The 23,184-nt window shown below is 42.2% G+C and overlaps 1 protein-coding gene across 1 annotated transcript in view; it reads right to left on the reverse strand.

Moving 5' to 3' along the window:
- The window catches only part of HHAT (hedgehog acyltransferase), a 387,319-nt gene that overhangs the window by 349,687 nt on the left and 14,448 nt on the right, over nucleotides 1-23,184 (reverse strand). The window contains exons 2-3 of the mRNA XM_053607789.1: nucleotides 22,128-22,195; nucleotides 2,879-2,992 (exon numbers count right to left, since the gene is read on the reverse strand). Coding sequence (XP_053463764.1) covers nucleotides 2,879-2,992; nucleotides 22,128-22,195 — 182 coding nt within the window. The remainder of the gene's footprint in view (nucleotides 1-2,878; nucleotides 2,993-22,127; nucleotides 22,196-23,184) is intronic.

Here is a 23,184-nt window from a genome sequence, read left to right on the forward strand (position 1 = left end):
TGCTAAAGTGCTGGGATTATAAGCATAAGCCACCACCACTACAATAAACCAGCTACTATCAGCCTGGCTGATACATCAATTATTGATAGTTCTGTTAAAATCTCTCCCTACGATCATAGATTTATCTATTTATTTTTATGATTCTGATCACCTTTTGGATTATATATTTTGAAGCAAACAAATTTAAAATTGTAACATCTTCCTAATGCAAAATGATCTTTATTATTAAGCAATAACCCTTTGTCATTGGTAACGCTTCAAGGCAGCTATTAATAAAACTGCACCACTATTCTGTTGTGGAGAGAGGAAGTTTATATTTGCCTGGAATATCTTTTTCTTTCAAATTTTGTGTCCTACTGTTTTACATATATCTAGCTAAGACGTACATGTCTAGATTGTGGGGTTTTGTTTTTTCCTTTCTTTTTTTTTTTTTGTGACGGTCTTACTTTGTTGCTCTAGATAGAGTGCACAGAGGGCCATAGTGGTGTCATAGCTCACAGCAACCTCAAACCCTTGGACTCAAACAATCATCTTGCCTCTTGCCCCAAGTGCTGGAACTACAGGTGCCCAGCACAACGCCCAGCTCGTTTTTCTATTTTTAGTAGAGACAGAGTCTCACTCTTGGCTCAGGCTAGTCTCAATCTCCCAAGCTCAGGCAATCTACCTGCCTCAGCCTCCCAGAGTGCTAGGATTACCGGCTTAAGCCACTGTGCCCGGCCTTGCTTTATTTTTTTTTTTCAATCTAGTCTGACTATCTTTATCTTTGAGAATCCATTCATAGTGACTATGATTACTAACATATTTACATTTATCTCTGCGATTTATTTTGTGCTTTCTCTGTGTCCTGATCTGTCCACATTCCATCTTTATTTTTAAAAAATGATGACATTACCAACAATGAAGCTCCTCATTTTAAGGGAGAAAAAAGAATAATACTATCTTATTAACCCTATTTTACACAGGGCAACTGCTATGGTTTGAATATTTGTCCCCTCCAAAGCTCTTATTGAAATTCAATCCTCAAGGGGGCAATACTGAGAGCTGGAACCTCTCAGAGGTGATTGGGTCAGGAGGGCTGTGCCTTCACAAACAGGTAAATTCATTCCTGGATGAATGGATTAACAGGTTTTCATGTGAGGAGGACTGGTGGCTTTATAAGAGGAAGAGAGACCTGAACCCGCACACTTAGCCCCATCATCATGTAACAGCCTGTGACACTTGGGACTTTGCAGAGACCTGCCATCAGATGTAGCCCCTCTACCTTGCACTTACCAACATCCATAATTGTAACAAATAAACTTCTTTTGTTAATAAATTATCCAGTTTCAGATAGTTATAAGCAACCAAAAATAGACCAAGACAATTATAAATTAAGATACAAGGATAAAAAGCTTTCCTAAGGTTAGAAAGCTAATCGGTGATGGAACCAAGGACCAAACATGAGTAATATGATGTGTGCCATTGTTCTCCTACACAACTGACTCTTAGTCACAACAACAGCAGTAAAATTTGATGTCTTACTATAGGCCCATCCTCAAAACTCTTTCCTTTTCTCCTTATGGAGGGAAAAAAGGCAGGTGCAAAGTTATTCACTTTACATCTGGGAAAACTGGGACTTAGGTTAATATGTCCTTTATCTATGGGTGGACAAACTTTTTGTGTTGTGAGTAAAAGTGTTAAATTTTTAGAAATTTTAAATTGTTGTGAAAAAAAACTAAACAAAAATTGTAGGGAAAAAAGAAATCCATTAATGAGAGCTGAGATATATTTTCATTACTAGCTTAGGAACACAAAAAACGTATCATATACTATTAGGTCTGGCTCAGTAAGTTACACGAAACTTTGAATACACTCAGACCTGACAACATCTGATATGTCAGTTTCTGCCACTTTAGAAGATGGAAGCCACCACTTGAGTACCAATAGTAAGTAATTCATATCACAGGTAAAGGAAAATTGTGCTATTGGAATTCCCTATTTTCCAGGATGAGAAGTAAGCCCAGAAAAATACCAATTTTCAGGAAAGAGCCAAAAAGTGGCCTGAGTTTGGCGCACAGCTCCAGCCACATGGCACCTGTTTCCTGAGCCTCCCTTTCCGGTGCCTCCATTCCAGAGACTTCTGCTTCTCCCATTGTTCAGTATCATCACTTCCAGGAACTTCTGAGAGTCAAACGTTTTTTCTGGGTTCAGCTGTGTCCAAGTCAGTTTTTGGTTGTGTCTTGTTTTCACTCGGCAGATTTCTAAGCACAGACTCATTTTTTTTTTCACATTAAAATTCTACAGCAAAGACACATACAACAGAGGCCACTGGGCAACTGCCTGGTCCCTGGAGGACAGAAAGACCCCCCTGGCAGTATCTTGCATCCCTTGGAGGGTCTCAATTCTGCCTCACATGAAAACACTTTTCAGATATCCACTTTGAAGAACGCCTTGTTCTCTAATCCAAGCCAAGGCAAGAGCAAAATGCTATGGAATTCTTTTCTGAAACAGTTGCCACAGCATAAATTACTTAACATTAAAATTATTCCCACTTATTATTAATTAAATCATTACCTCCTTCTGAACTTGAAAGCAAAATCACCTCGATTCTCAACAACAGGCAACTTTTTACAAGATCATTTGCCTAGGAATGATCTTAAAGACTCCCACTGAAGTTAGCTTTACTCTTCCTATTCTGGGGCTTCAAAAAATAATTTGGAGAAAGTAAGTGCAAGATAAGAATATATGAAACCATCTTAAATGTGTTATTGATCATGACAACTTTTTGCACATTTTCCAGCCTCCAAAAGATAATCTCCATGTCTTCTGACTCCTAGTTCAGGACTCTTCACAAAAAGCAAATAAGATGCTTAAAAGGAAAGAATACACATAATCATACCTTCCTTGCAAGCAGGACGGCCACCTGAGACACTGCCATGTGGCCAAGAAGAAGCCACACCAGCCACTGCTTCCCCCATTCCATCCAGAAGCTCCATTCAAAGTCGGTCGGGTCCTAAATATATCAAAACAGGAGACCATCAGAGAGATTTGAATATATGTCTGAGTCAGAACACAAACCCCAGTCAATAAAACAACCAAAAAGAAGGCCAATGTGAGTCCAAACCCTGAAATACCATGTGTCCACTCCAAGTCTTGTCCCTGCCCACCCTGGACTCTCCCCACTAGCTTGCTGGTCTCTTTGCCATTCCCCAAATGTACTTGTACTTTCTACAACTCAGTGTCTTTCTTAATGCTGATCCCCAGGCACCTTCCAACATAGAAACTATTATTATCTACATTATGCAAAAGATAAAACAGAGGCTTAAGGAATTCGATTCATTTAGCCAAGGTCACATAGACAGTACAAGTAATAAACTGAGTCTATCCCAGTTTAGATACCAAGTTACTTTCACTAACAAGAAATATAAATTGGACACTAATAAAATTGCTTAAGGTCAAGGATGTTAAATCTTGTCACTTATAGGAAGTAGGATAATTTGATAGAGAAATTCACTAATTTCATATAAACATATAATAAAAGAATGAAAGGTACACTCTGTGTCCACGTAGCTCTCTGTGTACATTGGTCCCAGGTTCCATGCCTGTGATCCTCCTTGGCAGGAGCAGGTGGAAACCTCTGACAGGAGTAATCATGTGGACACCTGGGCACCAAGGGCTAAACGCCATGGTCTCAGGAGCCCGGGGAGATCACAGTGGCCAAACTGAGCGTGGAGAGAATACACATGGTGACTGGCCATCCCAAAACAGGCACAGCAGGCCTGGCCAGTGAGCACCACCTTGACGGGGCAAGGATGTGAGGCCTCAGAATTGCTCATGTGTGGGCAGGAAAGAAATCCTGCAATCCTCACCAATCTCTGCAAGTGGAACTTGGATGGAGCCCCACTTACCTGAATTTAGAGGAAAATACGGATTTTTTTTTTTTGTGCCTGAGGATTGTGGGGCAATTTCATACCAGTTACACATATACTAAAATTTGTTCTTGTTCACAAGGTAAAATATACATGAAATTGATCTTGATTTATATCAGACTATGAATGCAGAGGTAGCAAGCCTAGCAGCTAAGGCTTGGTTTGGGCCCCACATTACCCGTGGACTGGCTATGATGGATGACCTTGAGCATGATCCTTAACCTTTCCGTTCTGTTTCTTCACATGACAGTAGTACTCGCAGGGATTATTTATTTTTAGGTATAAATAAGAGCGTATTTAATCAAAAGTTTAGAGCAGAGCCCAACACACAGTACTAGGTAACCGTACCAACTGTTAATCCCATGTGCTTCCCACCCTTTGGTACCCACCAACCAAAACTATAGGCTTTACTTTATGCCACTTGTTTAAATAAAAAGTGTTTTCCCATTTTCTCAAATAAATACAACACTGTTCATTCTCAAATAACACATGCTCCCCCCACCCCAAGATCCTGAAACACACATAACCTGCTCAAAGAGCCCCCATCCCGTGCTGAAAATCACAGCTCTAGTTGAATTCCTTGTTTAGACACAAGTGTATCAGGCCCAGGACACCTGCAGTCACACAGCCAGGCAGCAGAGCATTCAAACCTCTAACCTGCCTCTTCATCCCCGATCCAGAGCTTCCTTCCCTGTCTCGAAACTTCCCAACTAGTAAAGAGTCACCCAACTGAATAAAAGTGAAAGGTTCAGAGGTCATGTGCTACTGTCATGCTAGTAAAATACCACTTTTATAATAGGGATACAGGTAAAAGATACTAAAAACTAATACTGAATTTTTAAAATACCCCAATCAAAAAACTGCCAACATTCTAGCTTTTTAAATACAATATTTTTGAACACTAAGAATACCATTAGAATTCATGACCCCTGGCTTACCTCTGCCTCAAAATTTCTTGAACTTTAATATTTTCAGAGAGGAAAAAAGGATACAAGATGACAAAAAAAAAAGACTTTCTGTTCCACAGAAGGCTCAGGACTCCTAAAAACTCCGTGCCGGTAAAATCTCATCAACAAAAATTACACATAGTCTTTCACCACTAAATCTTTCAGAAATATTTATTTAAAGGGAATAAAAATGTCTCACTCATATCGATCCTTCTCAATTTAAAATACTGTAGTTACCTAACAGGAAATAACCAGACAGAAGAGCTGAGCCACAGAACAGAAGATGACGGGGAGTGATACGGGTAAGAAAAGGCAAATATTAAAATCTCAGGTCAGGAACCAACTTCTTCATGTTCTTTTCCTTCTCCCATTTCCTATTTGACCCGATGGCTTGTAGCCAATTAGAAACCTCTTGTGTACTGTAAGGGGATCAGCTATCAACCAGGGGACATCCCGGTCAAAAAGAACCAGGAGGGCCCATCCATGGAGGAGGGAGAGGCTGTACTCCAGGGAAAAGGAATCTACACCCAGCCTGTGAGAGCCAAGTTCAATGTGCACACAAATCACTTCTGCATAAAATGCAGATTCTGATGCAGTGAGTCTGGGTGGAGCTTGGGATTCTGGATTTCTAATAAACTCCCAGATGATGCAGTGCTTCTGGCCTGGGGACCACATGTCGAGTAGCGAAAATCTGTGTGACTAATTACGCCTTCCTATAGCCAAATGTTCATAAACTCCAAGAACCCTTAACAGCTCTAACACTGGCTAACTAACACCAACAGAGTGATCAGCACCCTGCTCGTCCCTGAGAGCTCTGAGCACTTAGATTTAAGAATTCCCCGGACTGAATAAATTAACAAATGTGGTTGTTTATTCTGAGGCTTGCAGTCTGCAACCAGGCAAAACAGAGAACTGGGGGACACACCGGTTCTGAGTCTCTTATACAGTAGCTCTCACTTCCTGGTGAAACACTGTTTTTCTTCACAAAAGAATAGGAGTGGGCCTGGTGTTCTTAGCTGCCTCTTTTCCTACACACAGCAGCAAGGGAAAATACCAGACAGAATTCCTCGGCCCGAATCACTCAATGTCTAAATGGGAAGACCCCCAGCACCAACCAACACCACCACACCCCACAATCAAGACACGCTGAAAACAGCTGTGAAGCAGGAGCAGCGACAGTGGTGCATTTTAACTGCACAGAGAGAATTAGCAAAACTGACAGAGGCCTGTCCTTTCTTCTCTCACACCCACTGATGAACACTCTGACAACAATCTTAAGATTGCTTGCTTGTTTAATGAGTAGACTATATCTTTCAGAGCAGTTTTAGATTCACAGCAGAATTGAGCACAGGACAAAAGGAGTTCCCATATACCTGTCCCCACACCTGCATAGCCTCTCCCACTACCACCATCCCCCACCAGACTGGTACATTTATTGCAACTGATAAACCTACATAGACACATTATTCTCACCCCAAGTTGAATGTCACTCTTGGTGGTGTACATTCTACGGGTTTGGAGAGACCTCCTGTCTAGTGACACATACCCACCATGATAGCATCACACAGAGCAGTTGCACCGCCCTACAGAACCACTGGGCTCTGCCTGTCCATCCCAACCCCCCACCCCGTGGCAACACTGAACTTTTTACTGTCTCCATAGTTTTGCCTTTTCTGGAAGATTACATAGTTGAAATAAAGTAGTTTTGTTTTTGTTTTGTCAACTCCATGTTATAGACAAGTTACCAAGAGGTCAAAAAAGCAATTTATTTGCCCAAACCTACTCAGAGGCAGAGTTGGGTTTCAAACCAAGTCCTGTTTCATGTCAAAGAAAAAAGTCTTTTCTAAGATGTTTCTAACTGTGCTGGTCCCTCTACCTGGACTGCTCCTCTCTCCACACGCACAACACCATGTGACCAAGTAATCTCCATTCTAGAGGGCACCTCATTCATGCCTCATAACCACAAAGCCAGCATAGTGAGTACAAGATAAGTGCTCAATCACTGGTACAGTCCAAATGTCAGCTCAAGAGTGACACCTTCACAGCCCCACCTCCCAGGTGGACCTGGGACTTTCATTGTACTGCCTATCATATTTATTATACCATTTTTATTCATGTATCTTCTCTCAAGGGGAAAATTAGTAAGTTTCCTACGAGCAAGAGCCTTGACTTAAATCTGTATTATAGACACACGACATCCAGTCAGCCTTCCAAATGGTAAGGCAAGTGCGAGGAAGCAGAGAAACCAGGCAGCCTCAGTTCTAGCCCCACTTCTGCCCCTGTTTAAACTCGGGCAACTTGACTATCTGGACTTGAATTTCCTTGTTTGTAAAATGAAGGGCTGAATTAGCACAATGTCTAAGATTCTTTTCAGAAGAGTAGGAAAAATAGTTATTTCCCAGGCTAACGGAAAGAAATACTAAGAAAGTGGTGATCACCCACCCATAGATTGAGTCCTGGCTGAATGTCCGCCTTTAGAGAGGGGGAATGATCTCCCCTCCTCACACCCCTATGTGACCAAGGCAGAAGGTTACACGAAAAAATTCCTGGCAAAAGAAGACTTACACTATTAACTCACTGCTTAGTAAATCTTTCCTCCTCCCAGCCTTGAATTCTCATCACCCTTACAGCTCGCAGATTATAACTTACTCCCAGCCTCTTAGCTGGGCAACTGCATTGTTACCACAGGGGGGAGGGCTAAGATTCTGATTCTGTTATTTTTCTTGAATTAACTAGATAATCCTGAATTAAACCATGGACTTGAAGCCTATTTTCCAGCCAAAGACAACATGGACATGTGGCTAATAAGGCCAGGTCAAGAGATTAAAATGTTTAAATTACCAAATGCCAAGGCAACCATCAAGATGCCCCAAGTAAAAAGAGAAGTTCATCCTGCAGCCACATTGGCTACACCAAGTCTACTAGCTCCTCCTCAACTCAGATCCCCTGTCAGGATCTGCTTTACTGTACCTGTGGACAGCATTTGAGATACTTTGCACAGACGTCCACATGCACAGGTGGAGCAGATGCTCCCTCTCATGGGAGAGGCTCATGGCAGCACATCAATTAGTCTTTGCTGGCCAGGAAAATCTTGCAGCTGCTGCAAATCTTCTTCTTCTATCAGGGGTTCTCAACCTTCCTAATGCCCCAATGTATTTTCATTGTTACAAAGGGGTCACACCCACAGGTTGAGAACCGCTGCTAGAGATATGGGCAAAATAGAGAACTATTACAGTGAAGGACTTAGTTCACACTTTAATTACATAAATTAAAGTCTGGGAAATACTGGGAGTCATGCCTGAAATGTATTAAGTACTATGTGCATGTTTCGTAAGTAAACAAAGAAACTCCGTTTTTGCTTTGATAGACTCAGAAACACGAATCCGGAAGCTTTCAAGCTGCACCACCTGAAACAGAGGCACCCGATGGTGAAATATGAGCAAGTTGAAGATCCCAACTCCAGTCAAAAGAAAGGAAAGCCTGTGGATTCAAAGAGAAGGGGATTCACATGGAAGGGCCAGCGTTCAGGAAAGCTGCCACAGCGGAAAGGCCCTGGGGAAGCAGCCATCTTCACCTCCTCTAAAGAAAATACCTGCTCCATATGGCAGAGTGATTTGCAAAGTCATGGCTCTCCAAATCCCTCCTAGTGGGACCTCCTGTACATTAGCCAGTAGAAGGCTGCTAACTTCATGTTCCACAACTCCTTGCAACTGGTACCCCTAAAATGCCCTGACTCCTGAAGAACAAACATACACACTATGACTTTGAAGGCAAAATACAATATAGCATTGGTGTCCAACCTTTTTTTCCTGCTACACATTGGAAAATAAGGATTGTCTTAGGCACACTGTAAATACACAACACTAACAAAAGCTTATTAGCCTGCTTTTCATGATATCTGACACCACATAAGCTACAAAGTCTTCACAAAATCAGTGTGGGCCTGGGGCACAGGTTAGTCAGCCCTGTATGGGCTGGGACATCTCTGAAGGAATGGTGGCAGAGGCCCTCTGTTCTGCAGCAGTCATGGGGGAGACTTCAGGGGTCCAGTCAGTCCTCAGGTGACTGAAGCATCCTCAGGAGGCAATTTTGGTAAGTGCACCACAGCCCTAGGCTGTCAAGGAGGAGCTGAGCACCTGCAGCAGTTCTGTGAAGTGAATCTGGGAATTGTTCCGAGAAGCTCCCTTAGTGCCTGCTTGCACCGGCCTTTCAACTCTTCTGAAACACATCCTTAAATCCCTTCAATAAGTCTCTCCCATTTTAGAGTGGATTCTGTCATCTGCAGTAGAACGTGGATTAACACATCATGATGACGAGAATCCAGCTCTCATGTTAGGATAGAAGCATTATGAAAATAACTGACTTGGAAGAACACTATTTTGAAATTAATATTCAACAGAGGAAAATGAATGAGCATTCGAGAACCAGATAATGAAAACAGTGTTTATGTTAGGATGCACTCACAAATGCATCTATTATTTCAAAACCAAAAAATCTGTAACATTTACACATTCACAACACGAATGTAAATGTTTGAAATGACGGAGGTCCCAATTATCCTGATTTGGTCATTAGACATTGTATACAGGTATAGAAATGTCATATATACTCCCCAAATAGGTACAACTATTATACAGTAGAATCTCTGTAAATTGACCACCCAAGGGACTGGAGGTGGTCAGCACAAAGAACTAGGCCTGCTATACTGCTACACACATGAGGTGCATGTCTGATCTATGACGATTAGGTCAATTTAAGGAGGGGGTCAATACAGCGAGGTGATCAGTAGAACCTACGAAGGTTCTACTGTATATCATTAAGAAAGTAAACAAACACCTTGGTGTGTGTCACACTTTATGGGGGCAAGACATGATTGCAAGAGGGACTTTACCTAACAATTGCAATCAGTGTAACCTGGCTTATTGTACCCTCAATGAATCCCCAACAATAAAAAAAAAAAAAGAAAGTAAACAAACAAACAGAAAATTACCTACCCTACCCACTAGTCTAAATGTTTTCTTATCATACCTCTTTTTCTTTCAGATAGAGAAAAGTGAGTAGAAAAGTAAATATATTTACTATTTTCCTTATTCTTATTTCCTGTATGTTATAAAAACAAAATACAATAGAAATATAGTACTGGGCATTTCTGCATATCTATTTCCTAAATAGCATTAGTTGCTTGTTATTTGAGACCACTATTCCCAGTTACACTGAGGAATAGTTCTGTGATCAGAGAAAACCTCCATAAGGTTCTTGAAATCATAAATGTTTTCCTTCACATTAAAGGCAGCAAACTCACCTGAATGGCCCATAGATGTTCAGATAAAAACCACGAAAGGAGAATAATGTTGCAGGAATTCTGCACAGAAGAGGCACTGCTCTCTGGATGAACTCAGACTAAGGATTCATTCAGCACTTATAGCAAGAGTTTTCTTTGTCTTTAAACAGCTGGTTTGCTATTTCTAAAATAATTTGAACACAATCATTTTCCTGCTTACAATGTTGAGACAACACTCCCTCCCCATCAACATGTCCTTAAGGATAAAATGCTTCCATTATCAAAACTTATTTTTTCCTGTAAATAACAAAGTCTCTGCTGAAACATCTTCACTACCCTGCGTAGGTGGGAAGATGCTTTCAAGGGCGGGAATGCTGCCGACATCACAGGCGCACACTCACTGTGCTACTGTGACCCCCAGAGCCTTCACCACTCCTCACCACCCGAACCAGGCAAAGTGGTCCAGGGGAGAGAGCAAGTGTTTGTGAACAAAAGAAAAGAGAAAGCCTCTTAAAATGACTTAATTAAATCATGAAGACCAAATTCACATGGGTAAACTCTGTGAATATCTTCAAGACAACTATCCGCCTAAAGCTCAGTAACAACCTCTGTTTCCAACTCTCTACCTCCCTATTTCCTAAAAGTCGCTCTGGACTAGGCAAGATTATGCATATCCTTGATGTAACATGGATACAATCTGCTCCTCTGCCCTATTTTTTCCATATTCCTTCACCCTCCCTACAGCTAAAAATGAAGGAATCACGTATTGAAAAAGAAATATTAAATTCCAGCATGAAGTCAAAGGTACAAAAACTATATTCTTATCCCCATACTGCTCAAACTGGAAAACCACTAACCATGTTTTCTAGATGGTATATGAAAAAAAGAGCTGTAAACAATGAATGAGGCTGATAACCAAGATAGGGATCATGACCAAAAAATGTAATGAACAGGATGACTACACAGCAAATTATATGAACTAAGGACTTGTCCACTCCAAATTGTGCTAATAAGTCCTACACCCCAGTAGTGTCACTCCCCCAGACAAAGCAAGTCACAGTAACATGGAGGAAAAAAGATCCCCAGCCGATTGGGGGCCACAGTCCCATAAAATGGCCCTCACACTCAGAGAATTTGCTTTCTGTTTAGGAATTCTTCACACATTCAAGAAAACTAATTTATACCTACTGGTTTATACAGTGGACAAGCACTAGCAAACTGACACTCTAGATGGAGTCCCAAAACACTAGAGATCCCCAAAGCAAAAGGCTAAGAAAGAGTGGCTGGTGCAATGGCTCACCCCTCTAATTCTAGCACTGTGGACAGCTGAGGCAGGAGGAGTTTGAGACCAGCCTGAACAAGAGTGAGATCCCCCTCCCCACCGCCACTAAAAATAGAAAACTTAGGGCAGCGCCTATGGCTCAGTGAGTAGGGCGCCGGCCCCATATGCCGAGGGTGATGGGTTCAAGCCCAGCCCAGGCCAAACTGCAACAACAACAAAAAAAAAAATAGCCGGGCGTTGTGGCGGGCGCCTGTAGTCCCAGCTGCTCGGGAGGCTGAGGCAAGAGAATCGCGGAAGCCCAAGAGTTAGAGGTTGCTGTGAGCTGTGTGATGCCACGGCACTCTACCCGAGGGCGGTACAGTGAGACTCTGTCTCTACAAAAAAAAAAAAAAAATAGAAAACTTAGCCAGGTGTGGTAGCACACACCTGTAGTCCCAGCTACTTGCTACTTGGGAAGCCGAAGCAGAAGGATCACATGAGCCCAGGAGTTTGATGTTGCCGTGAGCCACAATGATGCCACTGCACTCTACCCAGGGTGACAGAGTGAGACTTTTCTTTTTTTTTGAGACACAGAAAGAGAGTTAGAGAGAAAAAGAAAAAAACTAACATTTTTGCCATCCACCCAAGGGGAGAGGAGGGAACGTTTCATAATTCCAGATATCATCTTTCTCCTTGAATTTTACACACTGCATCAAAGACCAGAGAAGTAAGCCATATGAGCTCTGAAGATACTCCCACCCATCTTTTAAATGAGTCCCATTTTCCCATTAGCTATCCAAACTGTCCAAGAGAGCCACCCTACCCACCCCACAAAGCATCCCTGAGCATGGTCAAAACACTGTGGTGCCTGGAAGGCAAACAAGAATAAGAACCAAAGCTCCCCACATCCTCAGGGCACACTGCCACAGCATCCTCCACCACCACCACTGCCCTCTGCTTCAAACTTCTCTCTTCAGAAACTTATTTGTGTGTTAATAAAATGATTTATCTTTTCGTGATGCCTAAAATTTACTTTCAAACACATCGACACAGACTTCTGGTTCCAGGAAAGGTAAAACAAGCATATTTCTCCCTGCCTTTCTCACTATAGACAGCTAAAAGCAGACATACACACAGCATATGAAACAAACATAAGATGATTCTAAAGGTGAATAGAAGAGCACAGACTGGCTGGGGATCTCAGGACTTGAGGAAGGACAATAAACAAAACAAAAGTAATCAAATGAACTCACTAGATGGGCTTAATTGCGGAAGTCGATTACATACAAATTATTGAACCTAAACACACATGATCTGAATAGAGAGAAAAAGTAGACTGAAAAACTAAATAGAGCCTCAGAGACCTTTGGTATAATAACAAAAGATGTAATATTTGAGTCATTAAATTTTCCAGAAGGAAAGAAGAAAAAAAAAATGTGAGGCTGAAAAAAGTCAAAGAAATAATGACAAAAAATTCCCCAAAGATGGCAAAGAGCATAAACCTATAGTTTCAAGAAGTCAAATGAACCCTAATCAAATTAAATATAGCAATTAAAAGAGAGAGTGTGGCAGAATGAAATGACCCAACTTTATGCTGCCTACAAGAAATACTCTCTAAATATAACAATAGGGGGAGGTTGGGCGGACGGAGGGTGATTGGTGGGATTACACTTATGGTGCATCTTACAAGGGTACATGTGAAACTTAGTAAATGTAGAATATAAATGTCTTAACACACTAACTAAGAAAATGCCAGGAAGGCTATGTTAACTAATTTGATGAAAATATGTCAAATGGTCTATAAAACCAGTGTATGGTGCCCCATGATCACATTAATGTACACAGTTATGATTTAATAAAAAAAATATATAACCATAGGGGTAGACAGAGAGTAAAAGGAAGGAAAAAGATACATTGTGCAAACATTAATCCAAAGACAACATGAATTACTATATTAATATCAGATAAAGTAGACTTCAACCACCAGCATCAAAAAGGGTCATTACAGAGAGATAAAAAGACCAATCTTGGCAAGAAGATACAGCAATCCTAAATATGTGTGTGTGTGTGTCTCTCTGTCTCACACACACACATACACACACACGTGGGCACACACGGTCAGATGATGCTTTCCAGGGGTTAGAGGGTGAATATGACTATAAAGGGTCAGCAGAAAGTAGTTCTTTGATGTTCTGTATCTTCATAAGGTAGGTGATTACATGTGATAAAACTGCATACAACTATATACACACAAAGAAGTGTCTGTAAAACTGGTGGAATCTGAATAAGGTCTGTAATAAACTCCCAGGTTTCAGAGTTCACTGTATCACAAAAGACTCCCCACTGAAGAATCTAGGTGGAGGTACACAAGACCATTCAGCACTATTGTTGCAATTTCCTATGAGCATATAACTATTTAAAAAAAAAATTAAAGAAAAGAAATCACACTGAAATCCCAGTATCTTTTTGTTTGTTTGAAGTTCCAATATCTTATACGAAAGGGATCAAACAAGATTCTGTGGTAGAACCAGGACTTAGAACGCATCTGAAGACCTCTCCTTTGTCCCCTAAAGGCGGCTCCGGAGACGCCCAGGAGCACTATGGTTTGTGGAATATAAAAGTTGACGACTAGACTGCTCATTTGCATACCCATAGTACCCGGCATATAGTACAATCCTCTGAGGCTTAAAAGAATATTTCTTTCGACTAGACATTTCTAACCTTGGGAAGTTCACTTACAGAATTCTTTGTGTAAACTCTAGGCAATAAATAGCTCTCAGGGGTGGGGTCAGGGGGGTAGGGGAATGTTTGCAAGGAAGCCACCATCAGGGAACTAGGAGTTGCCGTTATAGGAGTAATGAGTTATATGAACACACAACAGACTCTGGTTTATCTTCTGATTGGAGAAATCTATCATGAAGAGAAACATTTAAGGTTTTGACCAATTTTTTGAAGGCCTTGCTTTAGTAAGGTTTGTTACCCAGTTACAATGAAAGAAAAACTTTTTTAAAGAGAAAGCAAAGTACAAACAGAGCCAGTTCACAATCAAGATTGTGGCTAGAAGGTTCTGCTAATCAGCGGATGGAAATCTGACTTACTAGTGTAGTAATGAATGGAGTTATGCCTGTTTGAAACCTAACCTTCCACGCCAAGTTCTTTGTGAAGGTCTTTAGGAATCTTATAGAGCAGCTTGGTATAGTATAAGTTAATTTTTACTTGACTAATACATGGTAGGTAAAAACTTGATCTAAGCTTTGCTTTCATGAAATCTAAGAGCAAAATTATGGTAAAATAACCTTCATCCATCTCAAACTTCTCAGCAGCTACTTGTCATCCCTGAAAGGGGCGTCAGTCAGCTCTTCACACAGTCACCCCCTTCACATCTGCCACGTGCCCCCTGAGCTCTCTCTTACCTTGCTGCTCCTCCTAATTTCTTTTTAGCAGAGACATTATCAACTGTCATGTCATGATTTTAAAAGGTAATAACCTTTTTAAGAATGCTGACAGGCACCACTTTCAGGGATGTACTCAGAGAAGGAAATGTTTCCCTCCTCCTCGATTCCAGATACTTCCCCTCCAAATTTTAGGTTCAAGCCACTATTCAACCTGCCAGGATAATCCCTCCCCTCTTCTCTCTGAAGCCTGTTAGAGCATTTATATAGGATATTTGCCTGTAAATTAACTTTAATTCACCTCCTAAGGACAGTTTTGAACATTGAAAGTATCCAAATGAGTGAGTTAGCATTTGAAGGATCCTAATCTGAAATCCACGTCCAAGACACGGCTACAATCCAAATAATTCCAAGATCGTATCTGAAGCTATGAGACTTTACTAGCACAAGTAATATTAGAAAGAAATATTTCACCAGTTAAACGAGTGGTACTCAACATTTAGTGAGTTCAAATTTTTCTCAGGCTCTGATACCCTTGTAAGAATGAAGCATGATAATCTCTGGAGCCCAGAACCCAAACCATCCTAGGTTTAACACTCTTTTGGTCTAAGTCCCTTCACCTAATAAGACTCTATCCTCTAATTAGACTAGAAGGGGGCAAGGGAGGGAAGGAGGCTGTTTCAGCCAGCAGAATATAATTACATCAGCCTCAGAATGAACCCTTCTGTAAGATGCTTGTTGAAGTACATACAGGCAGACAATAGAGGCTTCATGAGCTTTTAGGAACCAGTTCAGTGATGAGTTTTGCACCTGCCTACCTACATTTATTACGTTTTTGCATGCAGAGAATTCAGATCTATACTCTTTCACCATAACATACCACGTGGGAGCAAAGTTGCGGGAGAGAAGACATTGAAAAACTCCTACCCACCTCCTACTGCCAGAAGCTACCAAGAGTAAAGCCAAAGAATTTGACTTTTGTTAAACAACCAAACAGTTTGGGTCAGTTCAAAACACAATACAGATTCTGTTCAAGGCTCAGCTCAAAGGCACTGCCTCCAGGGAACATTCCTTGGTCATTACAAGGTTAGAAACTCTCCCAGCAATTTTTGGCAGGGATAATTACCCATACAGAAACACTTTGTTAAATGTCATGCCAGGGCCAGCTTTCAGACAGGATACACAAATAAGAAGTAAGGCCAATGTCCTGGCTATACATCGCTGTGTTTGCTCAGGTTGATTAATGCCCATGGCCCTGATTGTGTACTTTGAGCATCACTCCTTTTAAAGCTATATGTCAGCTTGGCATTATCACAGTATAAACTCTTCTTTAAAACTCTTCTGAAGAGAAAAAAATACCTGTTATTTTCCTTAACCCACAGTGATTATTACAGCCCAGACCACAAAGCCAGTAGTAAGCAGACACTTACTCATAAACTGACTGAATTTGTGGCTAAGAAATTTCTCACCATTCCAAATGGTGTATTGTCTTTCCCTGACATCCAGCTCCCGGACACATTAGTAGAATTTTAATAGCTGGATTGAGGTGAACATGCCTATCTGGTCGAGGACTTCTTGCGGAAGAACACTGGTCTCCTGTCAATATTTGCTTTCTTTCTTGTGTCTGAACTCTGGTAAGTTTATAAAGGTTAGACCTTACCTGATTTTCATTAAGCCACGGCCCCTCAAAGTTGATTACTGCATTTCTGTCATAGCCCTCCTCCCTCCACCTGCCAGGAGCAGGTTACTAAGTGGTTTGGCTGTGCATGTGAATTTTCAGCCTGCCCTTAATAGCAGAAAATTGGATTTTATTTTATACAGCTTTACTCCTTCAGCTCAGCTGAGGCAGATTCTTGGGTCCCATGCCAGCCCCTCCAGGCAAAGAGAATGTGGACTGAAGCGTCTCCAAAAGGAAGGGGCAAGAAACCCAAGGATTAGCGACAGAAAGAAGGTTCACAAATGAGCCTAGGACAGGGTTTGCTTCCCTCTCAGTAACCCAAACTTTACCTGTCACTTATCTTGTCTCATCCCTGCTAGATTTTCTTTCTAGTATGTAGAAGGTTTGCAGATAGTTAGGAAAGAGTGAGATGGCAGTGATTGCATAGAGAGGACAGGAACGAGACTTGTAGCCCTCTGCCTTATGTAAAAATAAGGATCTGCAACTGATAAATGTCAAAGTTCCTTTTCTCATCACTCTCAGCCACCAACTAACCTGTTCTGCTTGCCTCTCTCTTTCGTATCTGTGAATTCATAGTAATTATTATTTGTTTCATTTTAAAAGTCTTTGAAAAAGCCAAAGGGAAGTAAGGTAAAGTTAGGACCCAGGGTTTACTCCTACAAAACTAATAGATCAAGTGTTTGTGTGTGTGAGAGAGAGAGATGGACGGTGGGCATGGCAAGGAAATCAGAGGGCTCTGGAAAGAGTCCACAAAAGAAATGACAACTGACACCCTTCAATGATTGTCCCCTACCCTCTGGATAAAGTCCAGACTCCTCACATGGCACCCAATGGCCTTTACGACCCTGTCTCCTTACACTCAGCCTTCCAGCCAAGTTGAATTACTCTCTCTCAAATCCAAGTCCTCAGGCATGCTATTCCCTTCACTGACTTTCCCTGTCTCCCTGTCAGCACCTCTGCTTCAGTCCCTCTGAGTCAAGGGTCCATTTTCTACAGCCTCACTGACCTCACCGTCCCCCCAGTCAGGGCCGAGTGAAGACAAAGGCAGCCTGGAACGTCATGGAGGCCCCAGCACATGGCCTGGAAGCCTCTCACACTGTAGGAGCTCAGTGAATATTTGTTAAATGAAACAAGATGGAGCTTGTTGTTTTCCTCAAGTACTGAAATGCAGAGGCATTTATAAATAAGTTAAATCTTAAAATCTTTACGGGCAAAGCTTGAGTGGCTAAAAATCATGTCTTTGTTTAAGAAAAGTACCTCTTCTCCCTCTGCGTGCAAAGACATGATTGGATTCAAGCTTCCCATTCTGCCCTTGTCCACTCTTCCTCAGCCTTCACACGGGCACTGTAAGGTCCTGCCTGAATTTACTTCTGAAAGAATGGCTTATTTATAGGTATACTTCAGTTCTAGAAACCTATCACGGGAAAATGTGGCAGGAAAGAAGAGGGGAAAAATGAAACTTTTAACACTCTTCACAATGCTTTAGGAGTCTGAGAGCTCCTGTCAGTAGCAATCCCTTTCTATTATAAATGTCTTTCTGAAGAACACACCTCCTTACCACGGAGGGGGAATCAGGGACTCTTACTGCTAAAGCAAGGCAATATTCATCCACTAAAGAAAAAAATAACAATAACCACATAACATGTATTGAGTGTGTATTCTGTGCTGAGCACACACGTGCCGGATGTCTTCTGCCCATCACCTCTCGTTGCCATAACCCAGATAATGAAAAAGGCTCAGAGGAGGTAAATGATTTTCCCAGATGTAGCAAAGTTACATTCAAACTCAAGTCCATCTATCTCCCAAACTGTGCTCTATGTCAAGTACCTTGACTCAAAAATAAAAGGCAAAATAGTTAATGGCACTACAACCCAACATGGAGCTTCACTGGTATCAATTTCACTCAGAACCTACAGCCTAGAAACCCATTTACTACCTCGAGCAAGCAACACAGGCACTGAAACATTTCTCTTCCCTCCCTGAATCCCCTAGAGAGAAGAGAAGCAAGAGATGGGTGGCCCCATCCTGTCACACGTGGACTCCGCACACAATCACCGCAGGAGGCCCCCGGTGCCTGTGCAGGGAAACACTTGCTCTGAGAGCTGAGGACAGCAGATGCTATAAAACAGGATGCAGGAAGCACATGTCAGCTACACACATCAGCCCCTGACGGTCACAACTACACAAGCTCCACACCACATCTGGTGTTTCAGCGAGAACAATCAGCATTATCCCAAAGAAATAATAAAACTCCAATGCACTCCTGATTTGGGCTATAATCCTCCAAACCCTAACACCATCAAAAATTAGAGGACCATGGTCAGGCCCCGCTCCATTTTTCTGTCCTAAATGAAGTTTCGCTTTGAGCGGCCATCTCCCTAATCCATCCTTCTCTTTTCTCATCACAGGAATGCCCCCTGGGACAGCATCTCCTCCTCTCCTGAGGACCTCACCAGACCCTGCCCATTCTTTGGAGCCTGAGTGAAGGTCACTCTCCTCCTCCCAGGAGCAGTTGGCGACCGTTTGTGCTTACAAGGTCTCTCTCTGTCCACCCACTGTAAACACGGTCCACTTGGCATCAGCCTGCACATCTGCTAGATGCGCTTAGACCTGGTGTGTTTTACTTCTGTGCTGCAACGGGCACAATTTTGCTCACGCTCCCCGGCTGTTGAATTCAATCAAATACTCACCTCCTCTGTTCTAGGCATTGAAGATACTGATTAAATCCCAGCCTTGTGCTTCTGGGACTCACAATCTAGTAAGGCATGGGTGATACAAGTAAACATTTTATAAGTAAATTTGTCAAAATAGGATACACGAGATGATCCTAAGTATTACCATCACATTGCGCTGTTCATATCACCTTCATGGCATTTAACTCAATCTGTAGCTGTTATGTTCATTCATTTATTTACTACCAACCTGTTCCCACTGGGAGACTCTAGGATAGGCACTTTGTCTGGATCAGCACTGTCCCTAGCGCTCAATATGGACTTGAACACAGAGACACACTCAGTGAAAGCCGTTTTTGTGGCAGGAAGTGAGAGGCAGCGGAGTGTTAGGAACTAGGAGCACAAAGCCCTACTTGGAGGTTAAGGTTATTCTTCCACAACAGGGAGTCAGGGCCAGACGAGGAAGGGGTCAGGCACAATCCAGAAGAGAAAAGAGGATGAACAAAGGTCAGAAAAGCAAATCGGCATGATGAGAGAGTGGGGGCAAAGTCCTTACACATCACTATAGACCAGCTATTCTTAAGAGTGGGTGATTTTACCCGCTAAGGAGATTTGGCAATGCCTGGTGGTATTTCTGCTTACGGAGACGTCCTGGGTTGGGGAGATGCTGCTGGCATCTACTAGGAGAGCCCCGGGAAGCTACTAATCATTCTGCAATGTTCACAGCAACTTCCCACAGCCGCCATCTGACCTAGAATGTCAGTGTGGCTGAGGTTTACCATGCCCGGCTGCACACTAGCATTCAAGGAACAGATTGGCCAGAAAACACAGGGTTCCTTCTAAAGTTCACAGTTTCTATTTATACCTAATACCTTCTTTTGAATTAGGATTTGGACCAAAGTAGTATTTGCTTGCCACCTCCTATAGCCTCCAAGAAGGGGAATATTCAGTAAGGAGTGTCCAGAACCAAAGGACACAGTACCAATTCCCTCATCTGTTGGATATCACCAAGACTCATCATTTTCTCTCTCAACTCTAGACTCTACGCCACGTACCCCATATACAAGGTAATGAGATGGAGAAAATGAGAGGCGCTCACTGGGTAGATATGTGGATGGATGGTCAGATGGACAGAGGGAGGGACAGAGATTGATCAGAATGGCAAAAGACTGAATGTTCGGAGCTCCAAGGGGATATAACTGCGCCTTGTGTACTTTTCCACAAAGGCGGATTGGCCTGAACACCAGCACTCCAGCCCCAAGCCCTGTCCCGAGGGCTGCGTGGAGGATGTTGAGAAGTTGTCTCCCCATATCTCTGTCACTCCTAGCAGGGAGTCACGAAGCTGGACGTGATGGAGTGACAAAAGCCAGGAAGTCAGTGAAAACATGCTCTTTTGTCTAGAAGCAGCAACACACTGCTGGGCCAAGCCTGCCCTTGGCAATGACCTCTATGGTAGCTCCAAGGCTAGCAGGGACCTGACCCTGCGTTCAGGTTCTCACACTACTTCGCAACTGTTTCTCTTCTGCTAAGCCCCTAAAACGTGTTTGCTTATTTTTGCTCTGGCAAACAATTCTGTATTTTCAATGTTACCTGAAATGCCTGAATTTTGATTCTAAAAGGAAAAAAAAATAACCATTTTCTTTTTCTGTTGTAAGAGATCCGATAGTGTTATATTTCTAAAGAGTAGCTCAAAGACATTTCACAAGGGCTGTCTTCTGCTACATCTCAAATTCTAGTGCAACAGAAAGCTTCCCAAATGTCTTTCTCTCTCAAGTGGACACATTTCTACCCCCTTACCTTCTTATTAACAATCCTCAGAAAGACTTATTTAAATAAGAAATATCTAGCCAAGAATGTTAGGAATGAAAATTTGATTTACATCTAACTTTTCGTGGAAGTATCTAGTAGGTAAAACAATAAAGGCCAGAAAAAGCACCCAACACAGGGCAAGACACTCGTCATAGTCCCAGACCAATGCTGGCCTTATATCTAGCACAGGGTCTCCATACAGAGCTAGGAAAAGGGACAGATTACCCTAGCAAATAAAAAGGTAAACTTAAGTAAATTTGTTACAATTCTAAGCAAGATCTACAATTATGGAAGTAGGAAAACACCAGTAATGGCAGTGCCCAGTTTGGAAAGGAATTGTCTTCCACAAGTTCATTTGCAAGAAGAATGTTTAGAACCTGGAATGCAAACTGTATGTCCCAAGCCAGTGCATAAAAGCTCATTTACTTACAATAGTTTTGGTACATTACACAGATAAAAATACTTTAAAAAAAGAGAGAGAGAAAGAAAATTTAAAAATGCTTTGATATTTTTAAAATATATTGAAATACTTGGAAAAACTAATACATAGATTATTTAACCTTGACCTGAACCCCAGACCATGAGCTGGCCCTCTGTGGTCCAAATCATAACTGAAATGGGGTCCTGAGAAACTGAAAGGGGATGAAGGAGAAGAACCCCAGCCTCAAAGGCAAAGGGGTTGTTGCGGGAGAAAAAAGTAGTCTGGTATTTCTCATCTGGCAGAGAAGGATTTGGTACTGGCCCACAACAAACTCTAGGACAGAAGTGCTACCTGTCAAATCAGGCAGGACTCAGGTAGGTAACAGAACAGTGGCTACCCTGGCCTGCTACTGAAGCAGCAAAATGAGCTATAGCCAGCCCCTGCCCCAGCAGGGGGGAGATGGGACAGAAGTTCCCAGCATGCTCTGCAGCAATGTGGATGGCCAGCAGTGCCAAGGGGCCAGAAGGAAGGTGTCAACAGTTGGCATAAAGAGCATCAGAGGCCACAATTGATGCTAATAGATTTACCTTCTCCAGTATAGCATACCCACAGCTCTACAGCAGAAAAGGCACATAATTCCAGATTGTTGATAAATGCAATACATGGATCAATTCAAATACAAAAGAGATGCAATATATTAAAATCAAAACTGAGGTTTTGACTGTGAAAACTGAGGTTTATCATTCATCTACTTATACCTTCTTTAATCCTCCAAATAAAGCATCAGTCTCCAGCTCAAATTCTCGATCCAGTTCCTCTTCATGTTCTGACAAGAAAAACAGTCTCCATTAGTCACAAATCTAAACAAAACTGGGTTGGCTGAATAGCAAAATGACTACAAGGACTGGACTAGGTCCTGGAAAAGAAGTCTGTGGGCTGAGCTGCAAGCATGGAAACAGGCCACACTCCCAGACCTTTCTTTCCAGTGCTCTGTGACCTAAGTCCCTGGAAGTACATAGTAGGGCTGATGGAAATTCAACCCGTAACAGGGGTCACAAAAGGAGGGGAGCACAGGGGAGAAGAGCTTCCAATACGGGAAGACACAGGAAGGGCTGGTGCAAATGCCCCACGCAGACAGGCTGTTAAAAATTTTTACACAGACCACGTCACCAAATTACGGTGGTCATAACTACATTTTATAACACTAAGAAGATAAAATAAAATGGAATCATATAATGACAATAAGCAGGTTTAAAAGTAAACAGTACAGTCGATTAAAACAAAAGATATAATAAAATCTTCATTCAAACACTTCTTGAGGGTACACGATCACCAGGCGTGGTGAGCTGTACTAGGGCTGACACAGAACAAGATCAGCCTGGCTTTCGTCCTCCTGGGGCTTACTGTACACTGGAGAAGATGGACAAACAAGGAATAAGAAACCACAGCAGTGCTGATGAGCACCATGATGCAGGACACAAGGAGCTCTGCGGCTTGATGTGGAGGTCTGTGCGATGTCCAGCAGGCAGCTGGATGGGCGTGGGTGCAGCTCACAAAAAAATGCCCTCAGTTGGAGATAAAGACTTAGAAGTGCTCAGCATACAGGTAGTAACAATGGTGCCGGAATGGCTGAGAGGCCCCAGGAAGTGAAGGAGCGTGCATATATAAGAAAAGGAGAGGGAGGAATCAATGACTATCAAACCAACAGAAGTGCAAAAACCACAGGATATCAAAAAGGAACAACTCAGAAGGAAAACCAAAAGAGAGTGGTATCATTAAAACATAATCATGAAGGCGGGGCATGGTGGCTCACGC

This window comes from Nycticebus coucang, chromosome 10 (genome assembly GCF_027406575.1).
Source record: "Nycticebus coucang isolate mNycCou1 chromosome 10, mNycCou1.pri, whole genome shotgun sequence".
NCBI classification, from domain to species: domain Eukaryota; kingdom Metazoa; phylum Chordata; class Mammalia; order Primates; family Lorisidae; genus Nycticebus; species Nycticebus coucang.